Source organism: Mycteria americana, chromosome 2 (assembly GCF_035582795.1).
Source record: "Mycteria americana isolate JAX WOST 10 ecotype Jacksonville Zoo and Gardens chromosome 2, USCA_MyAme_1.0, whole genome shotgun sequence".
In the NCBI taxonomy this organism is placed as follows: domain Eukaryota; kingdom Metazoa; phylum Chordata; class Aves; order Ciconiiformes; family Ciconiidae; genus Mycteria; species Mycteria americana.
In genome coordinates, this window is record NC_134366.1 from 151093264 (window position 1) to 151116932 (window position 23669).

At 38.6% G+C, this 23669-nt stretch overlaps 1 protein-coding gene across 10 annotated transcripts in view; it reads left to right on the top strand.

Annotated features, from left to right (window-relative positions):
* Positions 1–1220: 1220 nt before the first annotated feature.
* The window catches only part of VPS13B (vacuolar protein sorting 13 homolog B), a 491276-nt gene continuing 468827 nt past the window's right edge, over positions 1221–23669 (top strand). For 8 of the 10 annotated variants that reach the window (XM_075495027.1, XM_075495031.1, XM_075495030.1 and 5 more), the window contains exons 1-3: positions 1221–1403; positions 2093–2270; positions 9733–9876. In XM_075495027.1, the coding sequence (XP_075351142.1) occupies positions 2124–2270; positions 9733–9876 (291 nt within the window). In that variant the 5' untranslated portion in view covers positions 1221–1403; positions 2093–2123. Of the gene's footprint in view, positions 1404–2092; positions 2271–9732; positions 9877–23669 lie in introns of those variants that run through there. The other 2 variants (XM_075495035.1, XM_075495036.1) reach the window with 1 other exon arrangement.

Below are 23669 nucleotides of genomic sequence, written 5' to 3' on the forward strand. Positions count from 1 at the left end.
GCATGTGTATACCAGAGGCAGAGTAGACAGCTAACCCATCAGGAGCTGGAGCCTTCAGACCTTGGCTAGCTCAGCCAGATTTCAACATACGTACTGCTACAGGAGGTAGACTCCTACCCGAGATCCCGCTGTTTGGGCCCTGCTTCACACAAACCTACCCCACGTGCCATATATTGCTTTCTTTTCTGTTTTCAGCCATGTTACTACACCATGCAGATTAAACACACAGGATTTCAAATTTCCAGGAGGAATATATAACTCAACAGGCATATTCCAGGCTTTTCTTTAAAACTCAGATCAGAGGCCTCTGTAAAAGGTTATTCATTATCTACATCAAAGCAGTGCCCACAGGCACTGCCTACTGCACTTCACCCTGAAAAAAATGGGCCCACCCTCTTTTCCAGATCATCCACATGCCAACCTATGAGGAGTCCATTAACTCATGCTCTTCCGAATGTGGGCCCGGGGCATTTGCTTGCTGCCAGGAGCAACCCCAAAAGGAATCAGGGCTGTTGGGGAGAGCTTTTCTCTATCATCAACATATTGAGAAGAGCTCTAGGCACACAGAAAATCAAAGGTATTTCTGAGTACCTTTTTCTCTCATGCGAAATGGTGAAATTCAGAACCTGAGCAGAACTTCCCTCAAAAGCCAAAATGGAAAACTTCCACCTTTATTAAACACACTGGAGACAACCAACATGTTTGCCATCACCGAGATTTGCCCCAAATGGTCACTCAGCAATGTCATGTGTGTCAAAATTTGGAGTTGGAGTTGGCTGAAGCCACACAACCAACAGGAACACATCCCAGGGACTCATGGTGCTGCGGGTTCCGCCCTCCTCAGCAGAGGCCTTCCTCAGGCTCCTCTGCGTCAGGAATACACATCTATGTGGAGGCAGGACCTCCTCCGCCGCGTGAGGAGACGGCAGACACGGACCCCGGCCCCGGCGGGCTCTGCCGCCTGCCCGTTTCCCGCTCACTGCGACCCACCCTGGCGCCGTTCCCTCCCGACCCCTCCCACCTCCCTAACGGCCACCACCGCCCCGCCCCGCCCCGCCCGCAGCAAACCCCGCCCCCTCCCCGGCACAACGCCCGGCCACTCCGTCCCGCCCGCCAGCTCCTGGCAGAGCGCGTGACCTCCGCCGGCTTCAAGGCCGACTTCCGGTCCCGCCTCGGTGCTGCCGCCAAAGCCTTCCGGCTCAGGCGCAAGCTCAGACCCTCTCGGGACGTGGGAGGCGGCGGACGCTGGAAGAGGGCACACGCTCCGGAGAACCCGGAAGTGCCCGTGCGGCGGAGCCGGAGCCGCTGGAGCTGCCTGCGCGGGGCTCCCGCGACCCGGCCGGCCCGGTGAGGGCGGCGGCTGGGCGGGGGGCACGGAGCCTCGGAGGTGTTTGGAGGGGCAGGTAAAGGGGTCATGAGAGGGCGTGGGGCTGGGGGAGGGAGGTGTGAGGGGTGTCCCGAAGGTATGGGCGGGGGGTGCCCGGGAGAGGCTGCGGCGTTGGTGAGGGCGGGGAAGGGTCTCCTCAGAGAGGGCGGGGGTGCTGTGGGGGGCGGGAGGGAGCGGTGGCAAGTGGTAACTAGCTTTAGCTTGCCTTTGAAGGGTTTTGGGTTGCTTAGAGTTAACGGTGGCACGAAACTGGCATTTTTGCCATGTGTGCGATACTCGAGGTATCAGATCGCTGAGGTGTCCCTAAGGTGATGTTTTAGTATGGACTTTTATCAGTTAAAAGTGACGGGGTTTCTGTCACTTAAATTTTGTATGAAAGTATGGTAGACTGCTTGACCTCCTTCTCTGTTTTTTGGTTTGTTTGGGTTGGCTTTTCTTTTGATAGTGAGCAAGCCAGTTAGTAGTTCCAATATATATATGTATATAAGCTGGAAATTCGTAAATGCAAATAGATGTGCTTTCATCTTGGTATATATTTCATCTTTATATGTAAGTATATGTGTCTCTACATATAGGCATATGTGTTTAGAAAGCAGAATTTGAAATATAATTTTTCATATGTCCAAACAATGTGACTGTTGCTTTATTAAAAATTGGGCTGACCGATTTATAAATAATACCTCATTGTCTTGTCTTTTTTCCTAGTGCTTGACCTGTAATACAGAAAGCTTCCAGAATGCTGGAGTCCTATGTAACTCCTATTTTGATGAGTTATGTGAATCGCTACATAAAGAACTTGAAGCCTTCAGATCTACAGTTGTCACTCTGGGGAGGAGATGTTGTACTTAGTAAACTTGAATTAAAGTTGGATGTACTTGAACAGGTATGTTATGTTTACAGTAGTTACAGTCTGTGTCTTTGACTTAAAAAAAGTTGACTAAATAATTTGCATTGGTCTGCGCAGATAGATGTTTGTTTAGTACTCACTGTTTTTCTTCTTATGCAAGTCCTTTTTTTTTTCCCTGCATTTATTTATTCTTGCATTAATTCTGTGCATTTGTTTAGTAATGAATGGTAATTCTTTGCATATTCTGTAAGTTACGGGGTGTGAAAAGAAAGGCTTTTTTGTGGACATGTTTCTTCTTTCAGTAACCATTGTTTTACAGTATGAACATTAACTAAATTGCTTTTCCAGTCATATTTACTAATTGCATGTAGTAACTAATTCAAAATGTCATAAAGTAAAGTAGGATCTCTTTTTAATTATGCATACTAAACACAGATTTGTGTTCTCTGTGTTGTTTTATGACTCCAGTTTTCATCACTCCAGTTGTATCTAAACTTCAGGAGTAATTAAGGGACAGATTTGATCAGCTGGTTTGTGTGGATTAGATCAGAGGCTCTGTAAAACTCAGCCTTAAAAAGACAAGCTTGACCAAGTAAAACACTTGATACAGAATTTGGAGCCTGCTGTCAATATGAACTGGCGAAGTCTTAGCGGAGGGACTGTTTCCTTCTATGTTTATCTGAGTTGACAACTTGAGGAGTTGAGTGTGTGAGATAGATAAAGCTGTTTTCTGTTGTGTATGGTGTAGCGAGTCTTAACTAGAGTCCTGTGTCCAGATGTAGTCCAACTGAAGGAGCTGAGAGAAATGCAGCAAAAAATAATGGGAGATTTAGACAATATGGCCATTGAAAGAAGAATAAAATAGACAGGGAATGTGGTTTTAATTTTGAATAAAATAAGGTGAGACAAGATAGGGCAAGAGTGTTATGGATGAGACAAGAAAGAATGGAATAAATTGCACTCAGGGAGACTTAGATTGGACATCAAGGAAAATTTTCTCACGTCTTAATCGGATTACGAGGCATTGGAGTAGACCGAGGAGACTGCATGGTTTCTATCAGGGGAGACTTTTTAAAATGTGAAATAAATATTTACGGTTAATTAAGTATCTCTGATCCTGTTCTGGAAGAGGAAACAATCTTTCAAGAGATCCTGTCCTGTTTTCTGTGCTTCTTTAAAGAGCCTGATTTGTCTTCCTTCAAGTATTTGGTGGCCTCTGTATTTTCTCTCAAGTCTTTTGGTTCCTCATTTTCTTGGTACCGCTTGTCCATACAGCTTATGTGGATACTAGGCTGCAGCTGTGTAGGATTTGTTCCTCCTGTGAATATTCAAAGCCTTTTAAAATGTGTATGTTATGGAATCAAAGAAGGGTTGATCAGAAGGGAATTCTGGAGGTCATGTAGTCCAGCCTTCTGTTCTGAGCAGGACTGTTGCCAGCATTATGTCAGATCAGCTTGTGGTTTTCTCCAGTCGAGTCTTGAAATCTCCTGTCTTGGTTGTGAAAACCTCCTCTTTGGGTAAACTGTTCCAGTGCTATACTGTGTAGGGAGAAAGTCTGTCCTAATAACAAATGATGACTTGGGATGGATATGTCAGACTTGCTATATTACCTGGCACTGTTAGGATTTTGCTGCTACCATCTGTGTTGTTCCCTTTCAAATAGCTGCAGTTTGCTGGTAGGTGATCCCTGGCTTCATCTTTGTCTGCCTATGTATCTGCTAGGTACCTAAATATCCAGCGCAATCTGTTGCTGTCATGGCTCTTGTATATATGGCAACATTTGCCTTTACCTGTGCTCATGTCTTACCAGCTTGAATGGGGATGTGAATATGTGATGAAAGCAAAATTTAGCTCAGAGTGATTTTTGGCTCTTACTATTTTTTGGAACTTCCCTAGACCAACAGACTGTATTTAGGGTGTCTTTCTCTTTTGCAGAAGGGATGCTGCTTTATGCTTGCTCAGCAAAATTCTTTGAGTATGTAGTATGGGGTAATACAATGTCCTCAAGCCTTTGCAGCTGGCAGGGAGCTCCCCTGAAAAGCTAAAGTCTCTAAAAGTTACCAGGATGTGTTATTTTATTTGGATTCTCTGCCTGAATGGATCCATGATATACAAAGTTAACCACTTCCACTGCTTTTCCCTTCTAACATCCTTTCTGTCCTGTGCTGTTATCCCCAGCATGGTTCCCTGCTCCTTATCTGGCATGAATGCAGCCTTAATTTCATGCTTGGATACAAATGCATGTACCCTCGATATAATTGTCTGGAGTCTTAAACATTTTCAGAGGATTCCAGCTTTTGTGGAACTATACGTGATTATTTAGGAACATTAGCATAGGTGCCAAACTACCTGGACAAAGCACCTTATAGCAGGTCTGGGAACAAGTCTGTGCTTTCTCCTTTCACTCCTTGCACTTCAGCTGATGTTAGTGTTCCCATGGAATGTTGCGCCCTTACGGGCCACCAAACAGAATCCTGAAGAACAAATGAGAACAGAGCGCAAACTGCTGTCTGCCTTCTAGAAGATCTTACTTTAAAGTATTTTAGGGACCAAGTTGGAACCAGTACCTTATGAAATCACATATAATATAGCTGCTGATGTAGAAGATTTATCAAACCCAAAGAGAACATTTTAGTACCTAAAAATACTTTGCATGTTTTTATGTGTATTTAGGTATGTTTTGTATGCTCTCATTAAATTAAGCTGAATGGTATTGCAATAGCTCTTCATTTTTGTCCTCCCCCCCCCCCCCTTTTTTTTTTTTGACAATACCAGTCTGTAGTGAAAGCTGAGTACTGCTTTGTACTTGGGTTCAACCTTCTAGGTACAATGTAGCTTTTGTACGTAATTATGTCACTCTTTGAATAGCCAGTTAATTTTAAAATTATTGTCTTTAGCTGAAGATTAAATCTGATAAAATTTTGGTATTAGTTTTTTTCCTATCCTGGATGATTCAATTGCTAAAAGACTAAGCATTCCAATAAATTTTCCATCTAGGCATAATAACTGGCACATTGTACAAAAACTACTTCAAGAAAGTATTTTATAATTATACTTTAATAGTTAAATATTGTTTTACGGAAAAGCCTTTTAAGCACTTTTGGCAACTTTTATGTGAAGTCACTATGGTACCAGAGGTAACAGAACTACCTATGAACTTGGTAACTAGCTTGTGTGTAATATTTCTGTTGACACAGTGGTACCAAAGAGGTAAGATACATGGTGAGCTCTTCATGCTGCTTGTGTATATTTCCATAACATTGTAGCTTATTATGTTGGCTGCTTTACAAACTCAGAAGGGAAAGATGAAGTGGTCTTTGATTGATTGGAAGACAAAGGAGAACTTGATCTAAAGACTTTTGAGTTTTATTGTAGTGTGGACTTTTCATACCTGAAAGAATTTAGAAAGAAAGAAATGTGAAAAACGGTAATGTGCTTAAAATAATTTCAAGGAAATGAGGGCATTAAAATATCCTTACTCTAAGTGAGTGTGTTATGTGCCACTGGGTTACTTGTGAAATGCAGCCTCGAATGTGAAGAAAAGGTATTTGAGTTAATACTGACATGGAGGAAACAGTACTTGCCTATCACCCCTAAGTTGGGGAGAGTCCTGTATTTTAGAGCAAGGGGAGATTTTAGGGCAAGGGGAGTTATGATCATCTAGTCTGCAGTCTTGTATGATGTCGATCAGTTATTTATGTGTCAAGCCCAGGACTTTGTTTTCAGCCATATCATAATTTTTTGATGGATTTGTATGACGTAAATGTAAAATCTAAAACGTAAAGTCTAATCAGTCATAAGTACAAAAGATATGTTAAGAATTTCATGCAGTACTTAATGAAAGGGGAAAGATTGCACAGGAAAGGAAGAGGAATAAAAATAGTCTTTGTTATATTATGAACAAGTTACTAAATTTGGCACACATTTGTATTGTCTACTGAAACAACACAACAAAGATTTCTCTACATTGCTTTAAGGAAACTTGCTTGTGCAATTAGGATAATGTCAGACCACATTTATATCTAAATTCCTTTGAAAAGAAGAACTGTCTTCAGTTTCTTTCAATATCTTGCAGTTAGCTAGACAAAAAAGAGAATGTGTTAAAGCCATCCAGCAAATAGTGGAAAAATGTCTATTCTAGAATGCCTTTTGAAGTAAACTCATAACTTACACTTGTGAGCACATGTCAGAATCTAAATAAACATTGCGGTATTGATGAGTGACATAAAAATTACATATCTGCTAGTCTGGAAAGGGAATTTATTTCTATTACTGTTAATAGTGATAGTTCACTGTCTTGATTCATGAAAGCACTGTCTCAAGTTCTAATGTATTTTTAGGTTGCATATTTTTTTTGATCATTTATTTCTGTGGGCCCTCAAAAAGCTGCGGGACATAAGGTATTTTTTCATTTATTGTGTGACCAGTGTAGCAACATCTGTAGCTAAACTGCCCAGTACTTGCTTTTCGGTGCCTTAACTGAAATTGTCTGGATTAAAATTTTGTGTTGATTGTAGGCTTAAGGCTGAATTTTGAGGAGAGAGGCTTTTAGCTAAAATCCTTCAGTACATTTATGAATGAGATGAAGAAAAAACACTTTGTAAAAACAAATTACCAATTTTCTTCAAACTGTTTTTATGAGAAGGTCTATAACTATCATCTCTTGGAATGGGGACTTGAGATTAGATGTGATTTTCTGTAAGCATGGCTGAGTTAAGAGTTTCCCTGACATGAAGTGTGTTTTTTTTCTTTTTGAAACTCTGTTCATGAAAGCTCATTAAACCCAAGAACTAATTTACAAACTGAAGGCTGTACTTTGCAAGAAATAGAGCTATGATTTTGTGTAGTAGTCTTCTCTGAAGATTTTTGTCAGCAGTGAATATACTGCATCCACTCTTAGCTCTTGGATGCAAGATTAATGTTTTTGTGGTACCAGTAGAAAGGCTGAAGAGGTATCAGCAATAGAATGGAGATGGCGCTTGTCTCTGTGATGGTGTTAGGTATTAATGCATAAGAATAGTTGACTTCTCTTTTGGGTGACTAATTAGAGGCTATCTCAGGATGCTAACCTGTCACAGTTGCAGTAGTGTGCAACTGTGAACTTGTGACATGGTAGCTACTTAAAAAAATAAAAATTTTTAGTGGGTTTTTGAAACATATCACTAAGATTTAATTACAGTTTCAAGATGTTAGGCAAATTAACTAGCTTCACAGAAATATTCTATAGGTAGACTTTATAATATATGTCAAGTACTAAATGCAAAATCCAGTTGTCCTCAAATTTTATTCATGAAGAACTTCTATACAGCAGGGATAAGTCTAGGGGAAAGCAGTGCAGGAAAACAGGCTTTCTGGATCCACTTCTAGATGTGTGTATCTGAAATTCCCTTGCAAGTTGTCTGCTTGACCTCAGAGTTGCATGGACCTTCTGTATTTAACTCCTACTCATTTATATGACTACTGAGACAAAGCATGTAAGTACCTAAACTGAGCTGAGGTGCAAAGGTGCTTAAGCCCCGGGTTGCCCAGTTTTGCCAGGTAAATTCTGAAGTTCTGAACAAAGGTTTATGTCCCTGAGCTTACTAAGAGGCACAGCAGTTAAGAACCTAATGGCCAAAACTATTGCCCAGCATCTAGGAGACTTTGATTCACTGCCTTTCTCACCCTGACAAGATTCACACCTATAGTTCCCAGCATCTAAGATGAAGACCCGAACACCAGGCTATAACTCCAAGTGAAGACATCCATTGTTTTTTTTCCCCCCATTAAAAGTTTAAACCTTTGTAGCCAAAAATGTCGTGATGGGAGATCAGAAAGGTAAGAAGATATATCATCGTTGAAGCCTCATCATTACAATACTTAGTATTGAGAATGCTGACTTAAAATTCTGATGTAATATAAAACATTGTTTCTTTATTTTGCACTAGGCACTTAGTTTCATTATTTTACATCTGATTTCTAATCCTTGGACCAGGTCTCTAGCTGCAGGTGGCCGTTCTGTCTGATATCCGTTAAGCTTGTGCTTCCCAGGAGAGCTCCTGGGGCGGCTGGGGAAATTTCAACCCTTTGGATCCAAAGTAGATGAAAGCATCCAATGTGCTGTTCAGTGGTACCTACCTGAGATCCAAAGAATTTATCTCAATCCCTGCACCTTGTGTTTCCTGCTGACTAGCTGCATGTAGCAGGTGGCTCACTGTCCCACAGACATCTGGCCTATATGCATTGACTGGATGGAGTGCCAGGCATTTATTAGGAGTTCTGGACTGACTTGCACCAGTTTTTAAAGCGGTGTGACATCCAAGTTGGGCCTCGGTGAGGAAGAGTCTGGGTTTTGCCAATGAAGAATTTAGTAACTTTGTATTTACTGAGCAGTTTGTGAATGGGGCAACACCTTGAATGCTGTGGATAAAAAAGCAACAAGAAAACCAGATGAATCGCTTCTCTAGTGAGTGCCTCCGTCCTGATCATTGAATTACGTAGGGATTCTGCAGAAGAAACAATATGACATCATGTTTTTAGAACGGACATCATAAAATACATGAGCTGAGAGTCAAATCAGAATAGCAGTTGTAACTCTACTTCTGGCATTGCCTAATTTAGAGTGCCCAGCTTAAGGTTAACACTTTTATATTTTTTTAACACAACCATTTTAATGTCACTTTTGTTTTAATTCATATTACAAGTATTGAAAATGGAAAGCATTTTACCTGATTTACTGTGTGTATAACACAGAAGTTCTAATTTGTAGGTCAAACAAAGTGCACCAAGTAAATCTTTGGTTGATGGAATTGATTTTTGATTCAATTAGTGTTTTTGCCAAACCTCTAATCTTCTGTTTAGCTTATTTCCTTAACCTTTAACATTATCTTAACACTAGGAAAAAAGAGTACAAACTATAATTACACAAAATAAGAGGGCCAGTTAAACATGTATCTAACAAAAAAAGAAACCTTTTCAGTATTTTTTACTAAAACTTTTTGTTGTAAGTGCGTCATAGCTTTTGTATAGACTTCATTTTTGTTTGTGGCCAATCTTAAGAGCACTGAGCTCTTACAGCTCAAAGTACTAAAATATTTTGGAAGAAATTGCCTTGCTGTGGTCTTGTCAGTGTTTGTTTAATTCCAAATTTGTGTTCTTCAGAATAATGCAGGTTGCATATTAGTTCATGTATTTGCTTTCACCTGGTTCATTTGTACTTGTCCCTTGAATAGTGACACATTTTGCAGTAGCTTCATGCAAGAGAGGTGGTTTTAAACTGGCTTTTATTATCAAGGACATGGTAATCCAGATGTCTCTTTTGAACAAACTAATTGTAATGTAAGTATGCATGTGATTATAAAGCCAATTACCAAACCCTGTGGCACACTGCTGATTTGGGGAGGGAGAATAACTTTTAACTTATGCTTTGTCATAGAACCTTATTATTGTAAGTTACAGGTGTGTCTTGAATTTTGATATGTTTCAGTAGTCACTTCACCACTCTCTTTGTTGTTGTTAGGAGCTGAAACTACCATTTACTTTTTTAAGTGGGCATATTCATGAACTTCGGATTCATGTGCCATGGACAAAATTGGGATCAGAACCAGTTGTCATCACTATCAATACAATGGAATGCATCTTGAAATTAAAGGATGGAGCTCAGGTAAGAAATATGATGAATGCTTTTCTAACTTTGAGAGGTTGATGAAAATAATAGCTTCTATAGGTCACTTTCTTTTAAGGCATCTGAAGAATGAGGTATGTGAAGTTGTGATCACTGTTATTTTCTGAGAGGCTAATATTGTTATTCCCATCATGGCTAGTATCTTCCTTTATGCATATTTCTAATTCTTTATTAGCTGTAGTGATGTTCTTGTGGATGTAAAAGTGTGTTAATAGTGCTCTACCAGAATTTTCCTATGACTAGACAACAAATGGATTTCAAGAGCAGTATAGCGTCCTACATGCTTCCAGCTTCTGCCTCCCAAGAAGCAGTGCTGGTTGCTTGAGACAGCTGTGTGGCGCACCACTGGGCATTGGGCATTTTTCAAAAGATGTGGTGTTATTATTGAAGGAGTGCTTTAAAGATCCTGGAGTGTAACTTTTCCCTTTAGAAGTTACAGTACTTGCTTGAGTGTACTTGGAAGACTTCTTACATGTAAGGGTCTCAAAGGGCTCTTTGTTCAGTTGCTCGCAATAATTTTTTCATTATGCCGTTTCACAGGCTCAGGAAAGATTTTCTTCTGACACAATGAAGCTGAAATATGCAGTGGCTCGATTATATTATACGTCTAACAGTTAACAAAAAGTACTTGGCTATGTGAATGTTGAACTTGGTTTTTTAGTCAGTGTGGTGCTTTAATTCTAGAGAGGTTTTTTGGTTTGTTTGTTTTTTTAAAGTGTTGTTCCCATTTCAATTTCAACAGAGTCCTCCAGTTATATTAAGGATCATGCAAAAGAAAAATCCAATTTGTGCAAAACTCTCAAGTGTTTGGTAGGATGCTTGATGAGCTGTTAATATTAACATCAATAATTAGATATAAGCCAGCAAGAACATTGGAAAACACTTTTCCATTATGTTGATATTTCTTGTAATATTCTTTTAAAGTTCCAGAGCTAAAAGGCTTTTGTTGCTGGAGTAGAAATCTCTAGTCCTAAGTATGCCACCCACAAAGCATATGCTTGCATTCTGTAGTTACACTTAAGCTATGTGCATGTGCATATACACACGTGTAGGCACACCAACAGCCAAATGCTAAGTACTTTTCCAATGTTAAGGTAAGGTTTTGAGGCCAGATGTTGCATGAGAAGTGTGTTTTAGAAGCAGCAAATTACAACTAATTATAGAAGTTGTGGAAAAAGATGTGTAACCCATGACTTTGTGCAACCTAGAACTAATATTTGATATTGGACCATGCAGATGGCTACTGCTGGAATGATCAGATTTCCTGCTTGCATGGTATTTGAAACTTAAATTTTGTGGTACATACAGCAAAAGGTCAAGTATCACAAATGTAAAGCACTCTCAAAACAAGTATTTGTTACAGATGTTTAAGATTCAGAGGCAAGAAAGGATTTTTGAAAATTGCAACTGACGTTTGAACAAATTATTCAGTGATATGTACACTCAGGAGGGTAAAATTTGGGTCTGTGCCATAGAAGGATTATCTTTGACTTAACAAGAATGTAAATGAAAACACTTTTATGCTGTTTTCTGAGGATATGGTTTAAAAAGTTGACAGCTTGAATTTTATTTCTTAAATTACTATATTTGAAAGTGTTCTATAAAAAGAAAATGTTTTGACAAATTCTTGTATTCTAACTGCCAGTGTGACAGTATACTTGGCTAAAACCAATTGTCATAAAAATCTTTGTAATCAGTGAATAGAAAACCTGAATGAAATAGAATATTTCTATGGAAAATGCTAGTAAAAGGAGCTTTCAGTGAACTTAGCTCCAACTGGAACTGTTTTGCCAAGAACTTCATATCAGCAAAGAGCATATTAGCAGGGAAGCTTAGTTCAGTTCCCAAAAATTTATTGGCTTGATCCTGCATTTCCTTCCTCAGGTGATACCTCTAATGAGCACATGCATAATTTCACCTGAGCAAAAAATAAAGCTTCTGACCTCAACTTAGTGTGATGTATATTCTTTGGAAAGGGACTGTTCCAAAGAATGTTTATCTTGAAGATGTATGGGGATTAAAATACACGGCATTGTTTGAAACTATTGTCCAGTGGACCCTACAGATTTTTTTGTGAGCAAAAAAACCTATGTCACTTTGTATATTTTTGAAGAGTGCTACCTCCTTGGAAATGCTTTTGTGTGTCTGTGCTTTACTCTCACTGATGCTGTGTCATTGTTAATTCAGTTTCAGTGTTAGTTTGGTTGTTTATGCTATTGCAGTGTCTCCTCCTCAGCTGAGATAAAAGTTTGGAGCAGACAGTAATGGCTCAGCTTCTAGTTTTATGCTAATATTCTTCTTTTCTAAGCAGAAGTGTTATGTAAGTGGTAAGTTCACCTAGTAATATACAAAATCCACAGTGTAGAACTAGTGCTGCTTTTAGTGAATTTTGAAGCTGGAGTTTTTTGAAGGTTATTGTTTTTCCCCTCTTTTCTGTGCTTTTCTTCCTTTCTTTCCTTCTCTACGGGTGATACTACCACTTCCAAAACCAGAATGTTAAATAAATATGGCTACTTTATAAGAAAATGAAACTTAAGTGCATCAGGAACAGAACTTTGCAGTGATGAAAGCAGTGTTCTATTGAACATGCTTTGTATGTGCTCTTTTGGTTATGATTTTTGGTTAATGCCAGTAACTGAAGTAGCAATTTGGTGTGAGGCATTTTGCATTGCTTTTTGTTATCTGTCAGCTTAATGCAACTGTGCCTGTTTTTTTTGCTCCTGAATGTAATCTTCTACAGCACTGAGCTTTAAGTATGGCTGTTTATAATGTTATTGAATTAATGAAATGTGTTGGTAAGTATAATTTGAAATGTGTTCTTACACACTTAAATGTGGTTCTGAAGTTCGCTTGGCTTGTGTTTATTAAGTTATGGTAATTGACTCCCATAAGACTGTTCTTCATGAGTGTTATCTATTGTTTTAGAGGGTGATTGAAGTTCTAATATTACATCCTTCTCATTACTTACCTCTATATATTAAATCTCAGGATTTTTATCGAGAATTGAAATCCCCTTGCTAAATCTCTGCTGATGCTGGTTCTCCTCCTAGAGTTCTCCTTTTTGTCCTGTTGGACCCTTCTTAACTTTCTTCTTTTCTACCCTAACATTTTTTTTTTTTAAAGCTATTCAAAATTCTTTGCTCATTTCTCATCCCCCCTTCATGGCACAGTATCTCTGTGCCCAAACCAGAGGCTGTAAATTCAGCCTGTGCAAATTGGGAAGGACAAGCCTGTGTCTGTTTCCTTCACCTCCCTGACATTATAACTAGCCACAAGACTAATATTCTTTATGTTCAACCTTGAATTCTGTGGTTTTTAGTCTTGGAACTGACGCAAATGAGGAAATTCAAGGAGAAATGTGTTATCTCTATTACTGCTTCACTTTCTAGTCCTTGCCTTCAATCAGGACACAGTGCATCAGGAATATGCTGATGTATATGAAGATGAAAACTCTCTCTACCCCAAGGATACCTAATTATGGAATCAGGGGAGACTGTTAGATACAAGCACTTACAGGGGCACGGGGAAACCAAGTAGTTATTTGAATCAGCATACAGACAATTAAGCACTGTTCCTTTTATGAGGCATTACAAAGAAGGTTTTGAAGGAATGTAATAGCTTGGTGGAAGCAGTGGAGAACAGCCCACAAGCATGACTGTCAGAATAGCAGACACATATTCATATCTGACAATCAGTACAGACTGTCATCAAAGAATGCTGAAAGCAGAAATTGATCTTGACTGGGAAATGATTGAGATGGTAGATAAGGTATGTGGAAAAGTTATGAAGGATTTTGAAAGTGAAGACAGAAGGCTTGTGTTTGATGAGGGTATAGTTATATAAAGTGTTTGCTTAAGTGGTAAAGGTAGCTCCAGGTCTGAAGCAGTGCTTTGCTGTTTTTCTCCATCTCGCATGCGTTGTAGCAGTTCAATTGGATGTGGCTGTATAGACAAGTGGTGCTGTTTTTTTCTGTTTGAGTATATACATATGCTGTTCAGGGACAGCAAAAATATGGTAAGACTTGAAGTCAGAGGATTAACAAACAGTCTTTAGTGGCCCACCTTTCTGCTTTCCATTTGCTCATGTAGAAGCTCAACGTCTTTATTCTCGAAATATTTTCATTTGGTACTCATTTTCATAGTGGTATCTTTAGATCAGTAAATCTGATATTGAGTTTTAACACTTGTATGCAAAGTTTAAGGTGAAGATTCTATCGAGAGCTGCCCTACAGGAAGCGAACTATGTTGTCAGCTAGTGTTGAATCATAATTTCAGGTTAATGACAAATGAAATTCGTCATTAAACAGCCAGTTCATGCTGCTTTTACTTGTGTTTCGATAGCTTAAGATAACAAAGGGGATTTTATCTGTTTCTGTGTGTTCATGCATACAAATAAGTATATATAAGTAACAAGAACAGTTTTCCATATTACTTTTAATTAAAACAAATTCCTATGTGTAAATTAGACTTTAAGTAGAGTTTAATATTTTCCAAAGATTCAGGAAGGCTTGGGAGAGCCTTTGGTTGGGTTTTATGCCATTTTCTGTCAAGAACTCCAGTCTGAAGAGGTCTTATGTTTTCTATGGATTATTTGATGTGAAAAGAAATTTTAGGTAGGAGATTCTCTTTCAAGGATACTATCTTTCGAAGGGAGAAATACCATGTCCCACAAATCTCTTGCAAAAACATTTAGTAAACTTACTCTTTCAACAGAGGAAGGAGTAGCATATAGGCAGGCTGCAACAGCTGCTAGAAAAGGCCTTGCAGCATTTCGTTCAGACACTTGTCTTTGTATTTCCAGTGTCTTCAAATGAGTGGCTGAAGAGGAGATACTGAACTGCTTTGCTTAAAGCTGGATTAATATTCATACGTTCTAGCTGGGCAAGCAAGAGTGACCATGTAATTTACCTTTTTTTTTTTTTTTTTTTTTTCCTACTAAGCCCTTTCATATGAAAAGTCTTTAAAAGCAAGGTATCTGACATTTTAGATTGCAGTACTTCTGCTTGCAAAAGAAGAAATTGTCTTTGCTTTGAATTTGTTCAAAGATGCCTGCGGGCACATTTCTTAATACTCTAGCTGTAGAAGTCCTTCCACTGCCATGTTGTTGCCTCAACCTGAGTAGCTGGCTTGCTTACCTAAGTGCCTGTTACCATGTTAGTCATTTTGGACAATTTTCATGTGAATTTGTCAGCATGTTTCTTTTTGAAGTCCTTTTCAGGGCTAAGTAATGGTGATTTCAAATGTCTGAAACTGATTACTGTGAAAGGTATGAGTGGTCCTGCTTGATTTCTTCTGTCCTTGTGCCTGGCCCCAAGGAGAGCTTCCAACGTTGGGGTGCTGCCTACAGGGAAAGATAGAGGGGCAGTCCTGACCTAATCCTAGTGCTTAGTCTGGGTGAGTGAGCCTTGCTTTTAGGTGTTTCTGCTAAAGAACAAGACTTTGGTTAGTAAGCACTCTTACTTTCTGTGCTATGCAATAGAGGGTGACATCTTCATCGGCAGTGCTGTACCTAGCTCCTGGAAACACCCATAGGGACAAGGCATGATAAACTGTCTTAATATCTTTAGAATACGTGTGACTGTTTATGGAGAAAGATCTGACTAGGAGGACTCTTTTCTGAGCAGCCAAACAGTAGATGACCGAGGAAGGCAAGGAATGTATGAGTGCCCACTGCAACAGAACTTTCTGGTAACATTTTCCCAGTTTTTGGTCGTGACAGTACACATGTGCATGAAAGATATAAACAAGATTATGTTTTCTTTTCTTTCTACCAGCTTGTCTTCTAAACACTCTCCAATTGGCTGAAAATTAAATGCTTATTAGAAAAATTTAAAACTTGATAGTTTCATTCCTTGAAATATTTAATCCTGCAAATGTCAACATTTTACAAGTTTAAAAAGAGAAGCCAAGTACACTGTGTCAAGCATGTTTACTGTGGTAGCAGATTCAGGAACAGAAAAGCAGTCAAAAGTGTATTTGGGGCTGTATTCCTACTAAGGAGCTCAGATTTTGAATGCAGCTCATTTCAAGAGGAATATTGTCAAAATCAACCTAGCCATTATTACAAAACGTGTTGAGACTGTATGACACCAACGATTTTCAATAGTTTTTTTTGTGCTCAAATGGATGCACTTTGTGAATTATAAGTGTAATGAAGAGAACGCAAGACAAGGGTATGGCTCTGTGTTGGTGTAGGTCTTGCAAGATAAGGAAGCTGCCAGGAGCTGTGTACGTAGTTACAGTTTTCCCTTCAGTGCCTGTAGCAGCTGCAGCAATAGTACGTAGTAAGTAAATGTTGCCTTTTCTCAGCTTGCCTGTTGTCTCCTGAACAAGACCTTCTCTGTGTACCTCTTTGTGGTGTAGTTCAGATCAAGTTTATGCTTTTGAAGAAATCTCCTGGTTGTCCAGACTTACTGTGCTTTGACCTCCATCATGGGGTGGTCTCAGAACTAATGAGCTGGATCCCTTTTGGATTATACTAAAGGGAAAATGTACTCTAGGAGCATGGTAATGTGCTCCAGCTGCTAACTGAAATTAATGAGAACAGTTGTCTTGTGTGAGTTGTTAATAGAATCGATACTCTGTGATCACCCGCCATGGTGGGGTCTCAGATTAGGAGCATGGTGAATCCTGCTAGACCAGTTGAATTTTTTTCAGAAGTTGTTCCGGCTGTCCAGGTTCAGAAAGTCTATGTCTAACCCACATTTAATGCCTGCTTCTCTGCTTTTCATAGCGTGTCTGTGACAGTAGTCATCTCGTGAAACATCTAATTATGGACAATGGTGCAAGCACCGCTTTTTTTATTTTCCTCTCTTCTCCTTTATAAAAGCATATTCCTCTGGTGTTTTCTGAGACTGCACTAAATTTGTATGTTCCTCTTATCCAAGGGTTCAGGAAAAAGTTTACATGGTAAGAAAGCAGAATGTAAGCTTGCAGAATGATAGATTTTTTTTTTTTTTTTTTTAACCTATCAGCTGGTAGCTGTAAAGCTAATTTGACATGGACATATTATCTTATAGCTGCTATACTGGTGGAGGACGGCTGTTTAAAAACAACTTTCTTCCGGAAGTAATAATGCCTGTCAACTGTTGGGGTTTTGTTGAGGTTCAAGACCTCAGGTTCCCTAGTTGCCTTGTCATGATTTGTGGTACTTTGTGTCTTTTAGTATACTCATACAGTTGGTTTGTCTTGGGCATATGGACTAGGCTTCTTGTGATGTATTCTAAATTGCTTTTTTGCTTTTCTAAAATTTAAATATTTAGAATTAAACATTATTTAATTTTTATTACTGTTTGGCTATATTGGCTTAGACTGGCTCATTGCCTTTTTAAGATGTCTGTTCTGTGGTGGGAAATGTGGCTTTGCCAAAGAGGAAATAACACTTTTAAAGTAACCTGTTGTCCTCCAAAAAAACAGTTTAATTGTCCTTTAAATTCAAGAAGGACAGAAATATATTTATGTATGTATAAACATGGGTTATATACATTAATGTTTTAATTTTTTATACATATAAGTGCACATGAACTTCATTTTAACTCCCAAATCAATGTCCCAGGTTTGGAGGCTGAGCTTTTTTTTCAAATGCTTGTGTGGCACTAGCTCTGTACCTCATTTAATGTATGACCTTTCTGTAGGCTGTTAAACAACCCTGCAGCTGCAGAGACTGTTAGCTTAGCACAGAAACTGTTAGCTTAGCACAAGGAACATGTTTGGAGCATGCCTTTTTAAGTTAGTTGGTCTTAATGCAGAACATCAGTTGGAGATCTGGCTTTCTCAAGTAGCAAGAGGAAAGGATAATGCAGGTAGGAGTAGTACATGGAGGAAGGCTGGGGCAGCCAAATGGCCGAGTAGGTTAGGTGAGAAGAGATTAAAGCCACCTGGTGGATGTGAAGGAGAGAGGTGTGTTTTTGTGGTAGTGGTCCTTTAAGCTTTCATAGCTTTACAGGTAATTCTAAATACATTGTTTAATCAGAAGAGGGTAGCACGCTTACATGAAGAATGTAATTTGTTTGCCGTGGAACACCTGACTAGCTGAGAAATCTCATTTCTTTTGGTGGAACCCTGTCAGGATGCCACACTTTGGAAAGATATAATCCTAATTTTGGACGTGTTGGAGTAGTTTTCCATGTCTATGAATCTTCTGGGGAATCGTGCATAGCGCTGAATTTCTTGAATCTGTCATAATATTTAAGTCTTAGTAGTTTAATATATTATTGCATTCTATGCTTTGAAAATTATTCTTTTTTTTTTTTCTTCAGAGTACATTACTAGAACACAGTTATTTCATGGGTTTGTTCTAAAATAGATGTGTATATGGGGCTTGCTGTTTTCTGGATCAACTTGTATTTCAGCAGAAATCAGTGCTTTATGTGATATGTTTCTGATTTGTACTTTTTTAAAGCCTTTGGCTTTTGGGCAGACACTTTTAAATTAATCTCTTTTACTTTCCCCCCTTCATTTTTGTTTATTCCTTTATTTTTTTCTTAACCTGTTTTTTTTTTTAATTTCTAAGTTTTTTTTTTTTTTTTTTAAAAATACTGAAAATGTGGGCACCAACTTCCTAATTAGCTTCCTTCTTTCTACTGCGAGCCCAAGTTTAGCTATAATTTGATACTTGGCTATAGAAGTTGATTCCTCTTATTTTTGTAACCTCTTCAACCCTTCCATGCTAGGTTCCTTCCTCTGTCAGTGTTCCCAAGTTCTGTGAAATATGATTTTGACAAAAAGGAACGAAATAATATCTCAGCAGCTCCTCTCGGGCTTGTGCATATTTTGCCTTGATTCTTGTCATCTTTCCTTCAGCTTACTTGCCTGATGGAACTCACTCAGCGCCTTCCATCTTGCTTCCAGCTTTAGCCTACTTCTTTCCATGTGCTGGCATTTGTCTTAATGTGAGGTGAATTTGACAATTTGCTAATCTCACAGAAAACAGAACCAGCCCCCAAAAGGTGATGATGTTGCTTGATTTCTTTGTTTGTTCTGGATTAGTGTGTTGAATTAGTTTGCTGGGTGATCAGGTGAGGGCCAAAGATGGAATACAGAGAAGATGCCATGTGTAAGAAGGGCTCAGCTCTGCTTAGCTGTGTTGTGTAAATGCACCCTTGACTGATCAGTCTCATGCCACTAGATGATATATTGAGTGGTTATCAGCTAACCTACTGGACTGACCTCTCCAAATGATAGCCAATGCTTTTTTTTCTCCCAAGAGTAATTTTCTGGAATTAGAGAATATTTAAGATCTGGTGCCTGTCTATTGTAATGCCATGTCAATGCACTCTGCAATTTCAATTCAACATAGACAGTGAAGAAGCAGAAGTGAAGAAGCAGACCAGGTCCACTTTCAAAACTGAGTTGTTTGACAAATGGTGAGAACTCAGAATCTCAAAATTTAGTGTTAAATCAACAAATATTCATATAATGTTTCTCAATACTATCATTGTTGATGGAAAAATAATTATTTTCATTTGCTGAAAATTGAAGTGTTATGAGCTTGCTGCACATGGGCTACTGTTTCTGAAAACAAGAGCTAGATATCAATCTGTGAGTCTTTCCTTGGAACTGGAGTGTATTAGGAGTAGAGATTTGTTGGTGTGAAAGCTGCAAACTGTGCTGGGAGTATGTCCTGGCTGAAGCATTTCACCATTTCTGAGTTGTGGAAACTTGCATATTGTTGACAATATTTTATTGTTATCAAATAGGGCACAAGTAACAGTCATTTTAACCCATTTCTCTCTCTGTCTCTTCCTCATTCCTCTTATTTTTTGCTTCCATAACATTCTCTAAAATGGATTCTAGTATTTGACTGTAACTTGCCACTGCCAAGTTATGTTCTAGTTAAAAAAAAAAAAATTACAAATCAAATTATGTATGCCAACAGCCAGTAAAACTGCTTGACCCCCAAATACGCACATTTCTCTTTAGTCATGCACATGAAAACTTATAAACCTATGCCAAATACTAGTATTAACAAAATCTGTATTATTTATTTTAACCAAAAGCAGGTGCTTCTCTTTTCTGCATGGGTAATCATGTTTCTGTGCTCATCTCTGTATGAGTTCTGTCCTGCAGTACAATTTCACTTTACTGAGCTGCCTCTTACACATTTCCCTTACACTTAACATCCGTACATATCCCACTTTTGTTGTTATTCCCACTTTGCCTGTGAAGTAGTTCAAAAGTTGACAGTTCAGTAGTATTGCCCATGTGGAGGGGAAGAGTTTGTCTTGGAGGAAGCTGATGTTGCTTCTTTTACTCATTTAAAACTGTAGTTCCATATTTCCTGCCTTGTTGCTTTAGATTCCCTTGCTTGGGAGATCGTGATGTTACTTAACAAGTGAGGAAGCAGCAGACCTACTTACCTGTTGTGCTGCATTGTATAAAGAACCAGCTTTCTACACCATACATTTGTGTGTGTGTGTGTATATGCATATTGAAGACAGCTTCCCATCTGACTGCTTTTCATTTCATTATTGCTTGATGATAAGGAGGAGCAGTTGGGACAGGAAATATAAATAGTGCATAGGTAAACAGTTGCTTTACAAAGTCATAATTTCACTGTTATTCCACATTTTAGTAAGGCAGTGATAGCAGTGAAGAGCTCTTTTCTGACTGTTTGGCGGGCAGGCACTGTCACGTATGCCCAGCTGAATGTATAGTCAATGTATATTTAACTTATTTCCTTCCTTCCCTCAAACAAACCAAACCAATTTTTTCTTCTGGAGTTCTTTCATGGGCCATCTTCACATGTTCTGTAATCACTAGAAAACTGTAGACCCCAAACTGAATATTTACACAACATAGTACAGCTATATTCTAGAAAGTTTACATTAAGATTGTGAATGTTATGGCTGTTTATATTTATAGATCAAATCAGCTGAATTTGCTGTGTGGAGAGAGAAGGGGAAGAAGATATGCAAGGGATTTCTAGGCTGCAAAATGAACTTGGAAACTGAGTGTCAGGGTGAACTCTTGGCAAAGCACCAGCTAGGAAGTGCATTGTTGAAATGTAAATGATAGTTTAGTTCTGTACCAGCTAGGATAGATAGTATCCAGTGCTGTGGTGTGGTGGGATTTTTTTTTTGTGTGGTGTTTTTTTTTTTTTTTTTTTAAGTGACTGTGCTGCTAGGGAATTGAAGGGATTACATGTAGCAAACCAACATCTTAGTAAGGAAATGGATAGCATAGTAAGTAAAATACTAGAGCTAATGCAGTGGTGACCATTGTAACTTGCATTTTAGAACTTTGGAGTATGTTGTCGGTTTCAAAGTTGTGGTGGATTTGAATATGAATACACTAGAATTGCTTTAAGTGTGGCTTAATGCAATATGTTTCTAAAAAGAAAAGAAGTCAGCAGTTTAGTAAATTGAAAAAACTATTAATAACCTCCCAGTAACGCTAGTGATTTGCATAGACTCATATTTCAGATGAGATTACCTGTGTTAAATTTAAACTATTTACTGTCTCTGGGATATGTATGAGTACAAACGGGGTGTGCGTATCTGTATGTTACATGAGTTTTCTAAAATGAACTTTGAGCACTCATGTTGGAGAAAACTTCATCAGACTTACTGGTACCTCCAAAAGGTGACAGGGCTGTTGGTTGTTTAGGTCTTCTGGAAGTTCACTCCTGACATAGGTCCCCTTGAAGATAAATCTTTGGCTCTGTATCTCATGCTTTTAGTATCTTGCACTCCAAAGACTTTTTAACCTCCAGAATAACACAGCTGCTTTGGCAGGTCATGCATGGAGGTACAGTGGAGTCTAACAAGCTATGGCATTTTGAATAAACTTAAAATTAGTTATTGCACAAGTTAGGAGTTGCTTCAGAGTGATTGTTTTGAATGCAGTGACACATGCTTCTGAGCTTATTAATCTTTCTATGATACTGCCTGTCATATACAGGTACGTACAAGTATATCGCATCAAAATTAACAGGGAAAATAGCACAACATTTTGCCAGAAACTGTTGCGTTAACACATGATGATTTTGGAAATGTGTAAGTATCCTGAGTGCCAACACTTAAAAACATAATACAAATGCTGTATCTGTAACTTTATGTATTGGGAGACTATCTATGGAGACAGCTAAGAGGATGATACAAAAGCTCGTCTATTTGAGGAACTGCACTGCAGGATAGTCCTCGGCAGGTAACTAGCCAAATCCGTCCGCGTTAGCCAGCCAGCAGACCCATTCCTCCCTGCCACAGTCCCTTTCCTTTCTTATGGTGTGGACTAAGGCATTCGGAGAGCAGAAACTGGCTTGTACATCGCTGATGAAACTGAATTTCAAATTTAAGGCCAAGTTGCATTTGCTCTTGTGCAGCTCAGGGTTCAAACCTGCACCAGTTGCTTTCAGAACAAGGTTGTTGCATCATAACAGTCTTCACTGTTCATTGTGATGCACCAGCTAGAAAAGGTTGTTTGGTTTCTTTTTTGCTCTGGTTAATTTGGTGAATTGGTAGTTGGGGGTGATGTCATGGTATGTATTCTTGAATTTTGGAAAGGAACCCATTTGCACAGGAACAGAGACAAATAGTGATTGCTGCAATACTGTTGTTACAGAATTGCATTTCAGAGCAGACCTTTTCTTTTTTTTTTTTTTTTCAAGTTTATAGGAAAAAACCCCCAATATTAGTCTTTTCAATACACTTGATTATGGAAAGTAGAAACCAACAAAAGCATTTATTTTAATTCTGCAGGTGGGCAAGTAGATATAAGAGTCGAAACTCAGATACCACAAGCTCACTGATTTATATTCCAGAAAATAGGTTTACTAAGGCAAATGCAAATACTAACATGTAAGTGGTGTATTTCTCTTTATAAGGTACAGAGGAACTGTTCTGCTGTGTAGATACAGGTGTACAAAGTAGAAAGATTACTCTTAATCCTTGTACCTTTGCTGATTTTACTTAGCTTTTATTCTGACCGACTTACAGCAAGGAAATACAATGCCAATAGCCAGTGCCTTTGTTCCAAGGTATAGGGTGAAAGGATTGATATATAATCTTTGGCGTAATTCCTGGAAGTCCAGGGTCAGATTCTGATTCAGCTTTCCCTGGCGTAGGTCTGGAGTACCTCAGTTGATTTACTTTGGAGTAATTCCAGATTTGTCCCAATCCAGCTGACATCAAATCAGGACCCTACAATCCAGCTTTGTTTCATGTAGTCGGGTGAAGAGTTTGGATTGGTATGGTTTAACAGGGAATGAGGTGAGGTAATGCATTTAAAAATATTTCCTTGGAGAGGAAGTAGTCTTTCCTCGTTTGTTGATAGATTAAAGCATAGTTAAATTTGTTGGAATGTATTTTAGCTCCTCATTATGGCAAAACCTACTATTTCGGAATGGGCATGATTACAGATTTTTGTAGTGGAAAAACCCTGTAATTTATCCACCTTTGGTAAAAGCATCTTAAAATTCCAAAAGACAAAATACTCTTAATTCTTTCAAGTACAAAGTGTACTCTGAAATTATAGGTTGTTCCTTTTGGAAAGAGTGGTATTTTCTCTGAAAGAGTGTGACTCAATTATAATTTATTAGATACAGTTATTGAACTTAAGCAGAAAAATTCCCTTTATTCACCTATTGCTTGTGACTTACCTTACAATACCTGCACTTAAAGAGCAGCTCCTGCTAAATAATTTTGATGCACAACTGATGTAGATTGTGTTTTATTTTGAACACTTATGGGCAATAATAAACTCTATCCCAGTGAGCTGCACTTTTTTCCAAAAGAATGGGGAAATGTTCTGGTTTAAATGTGCACTTTCTTTTCT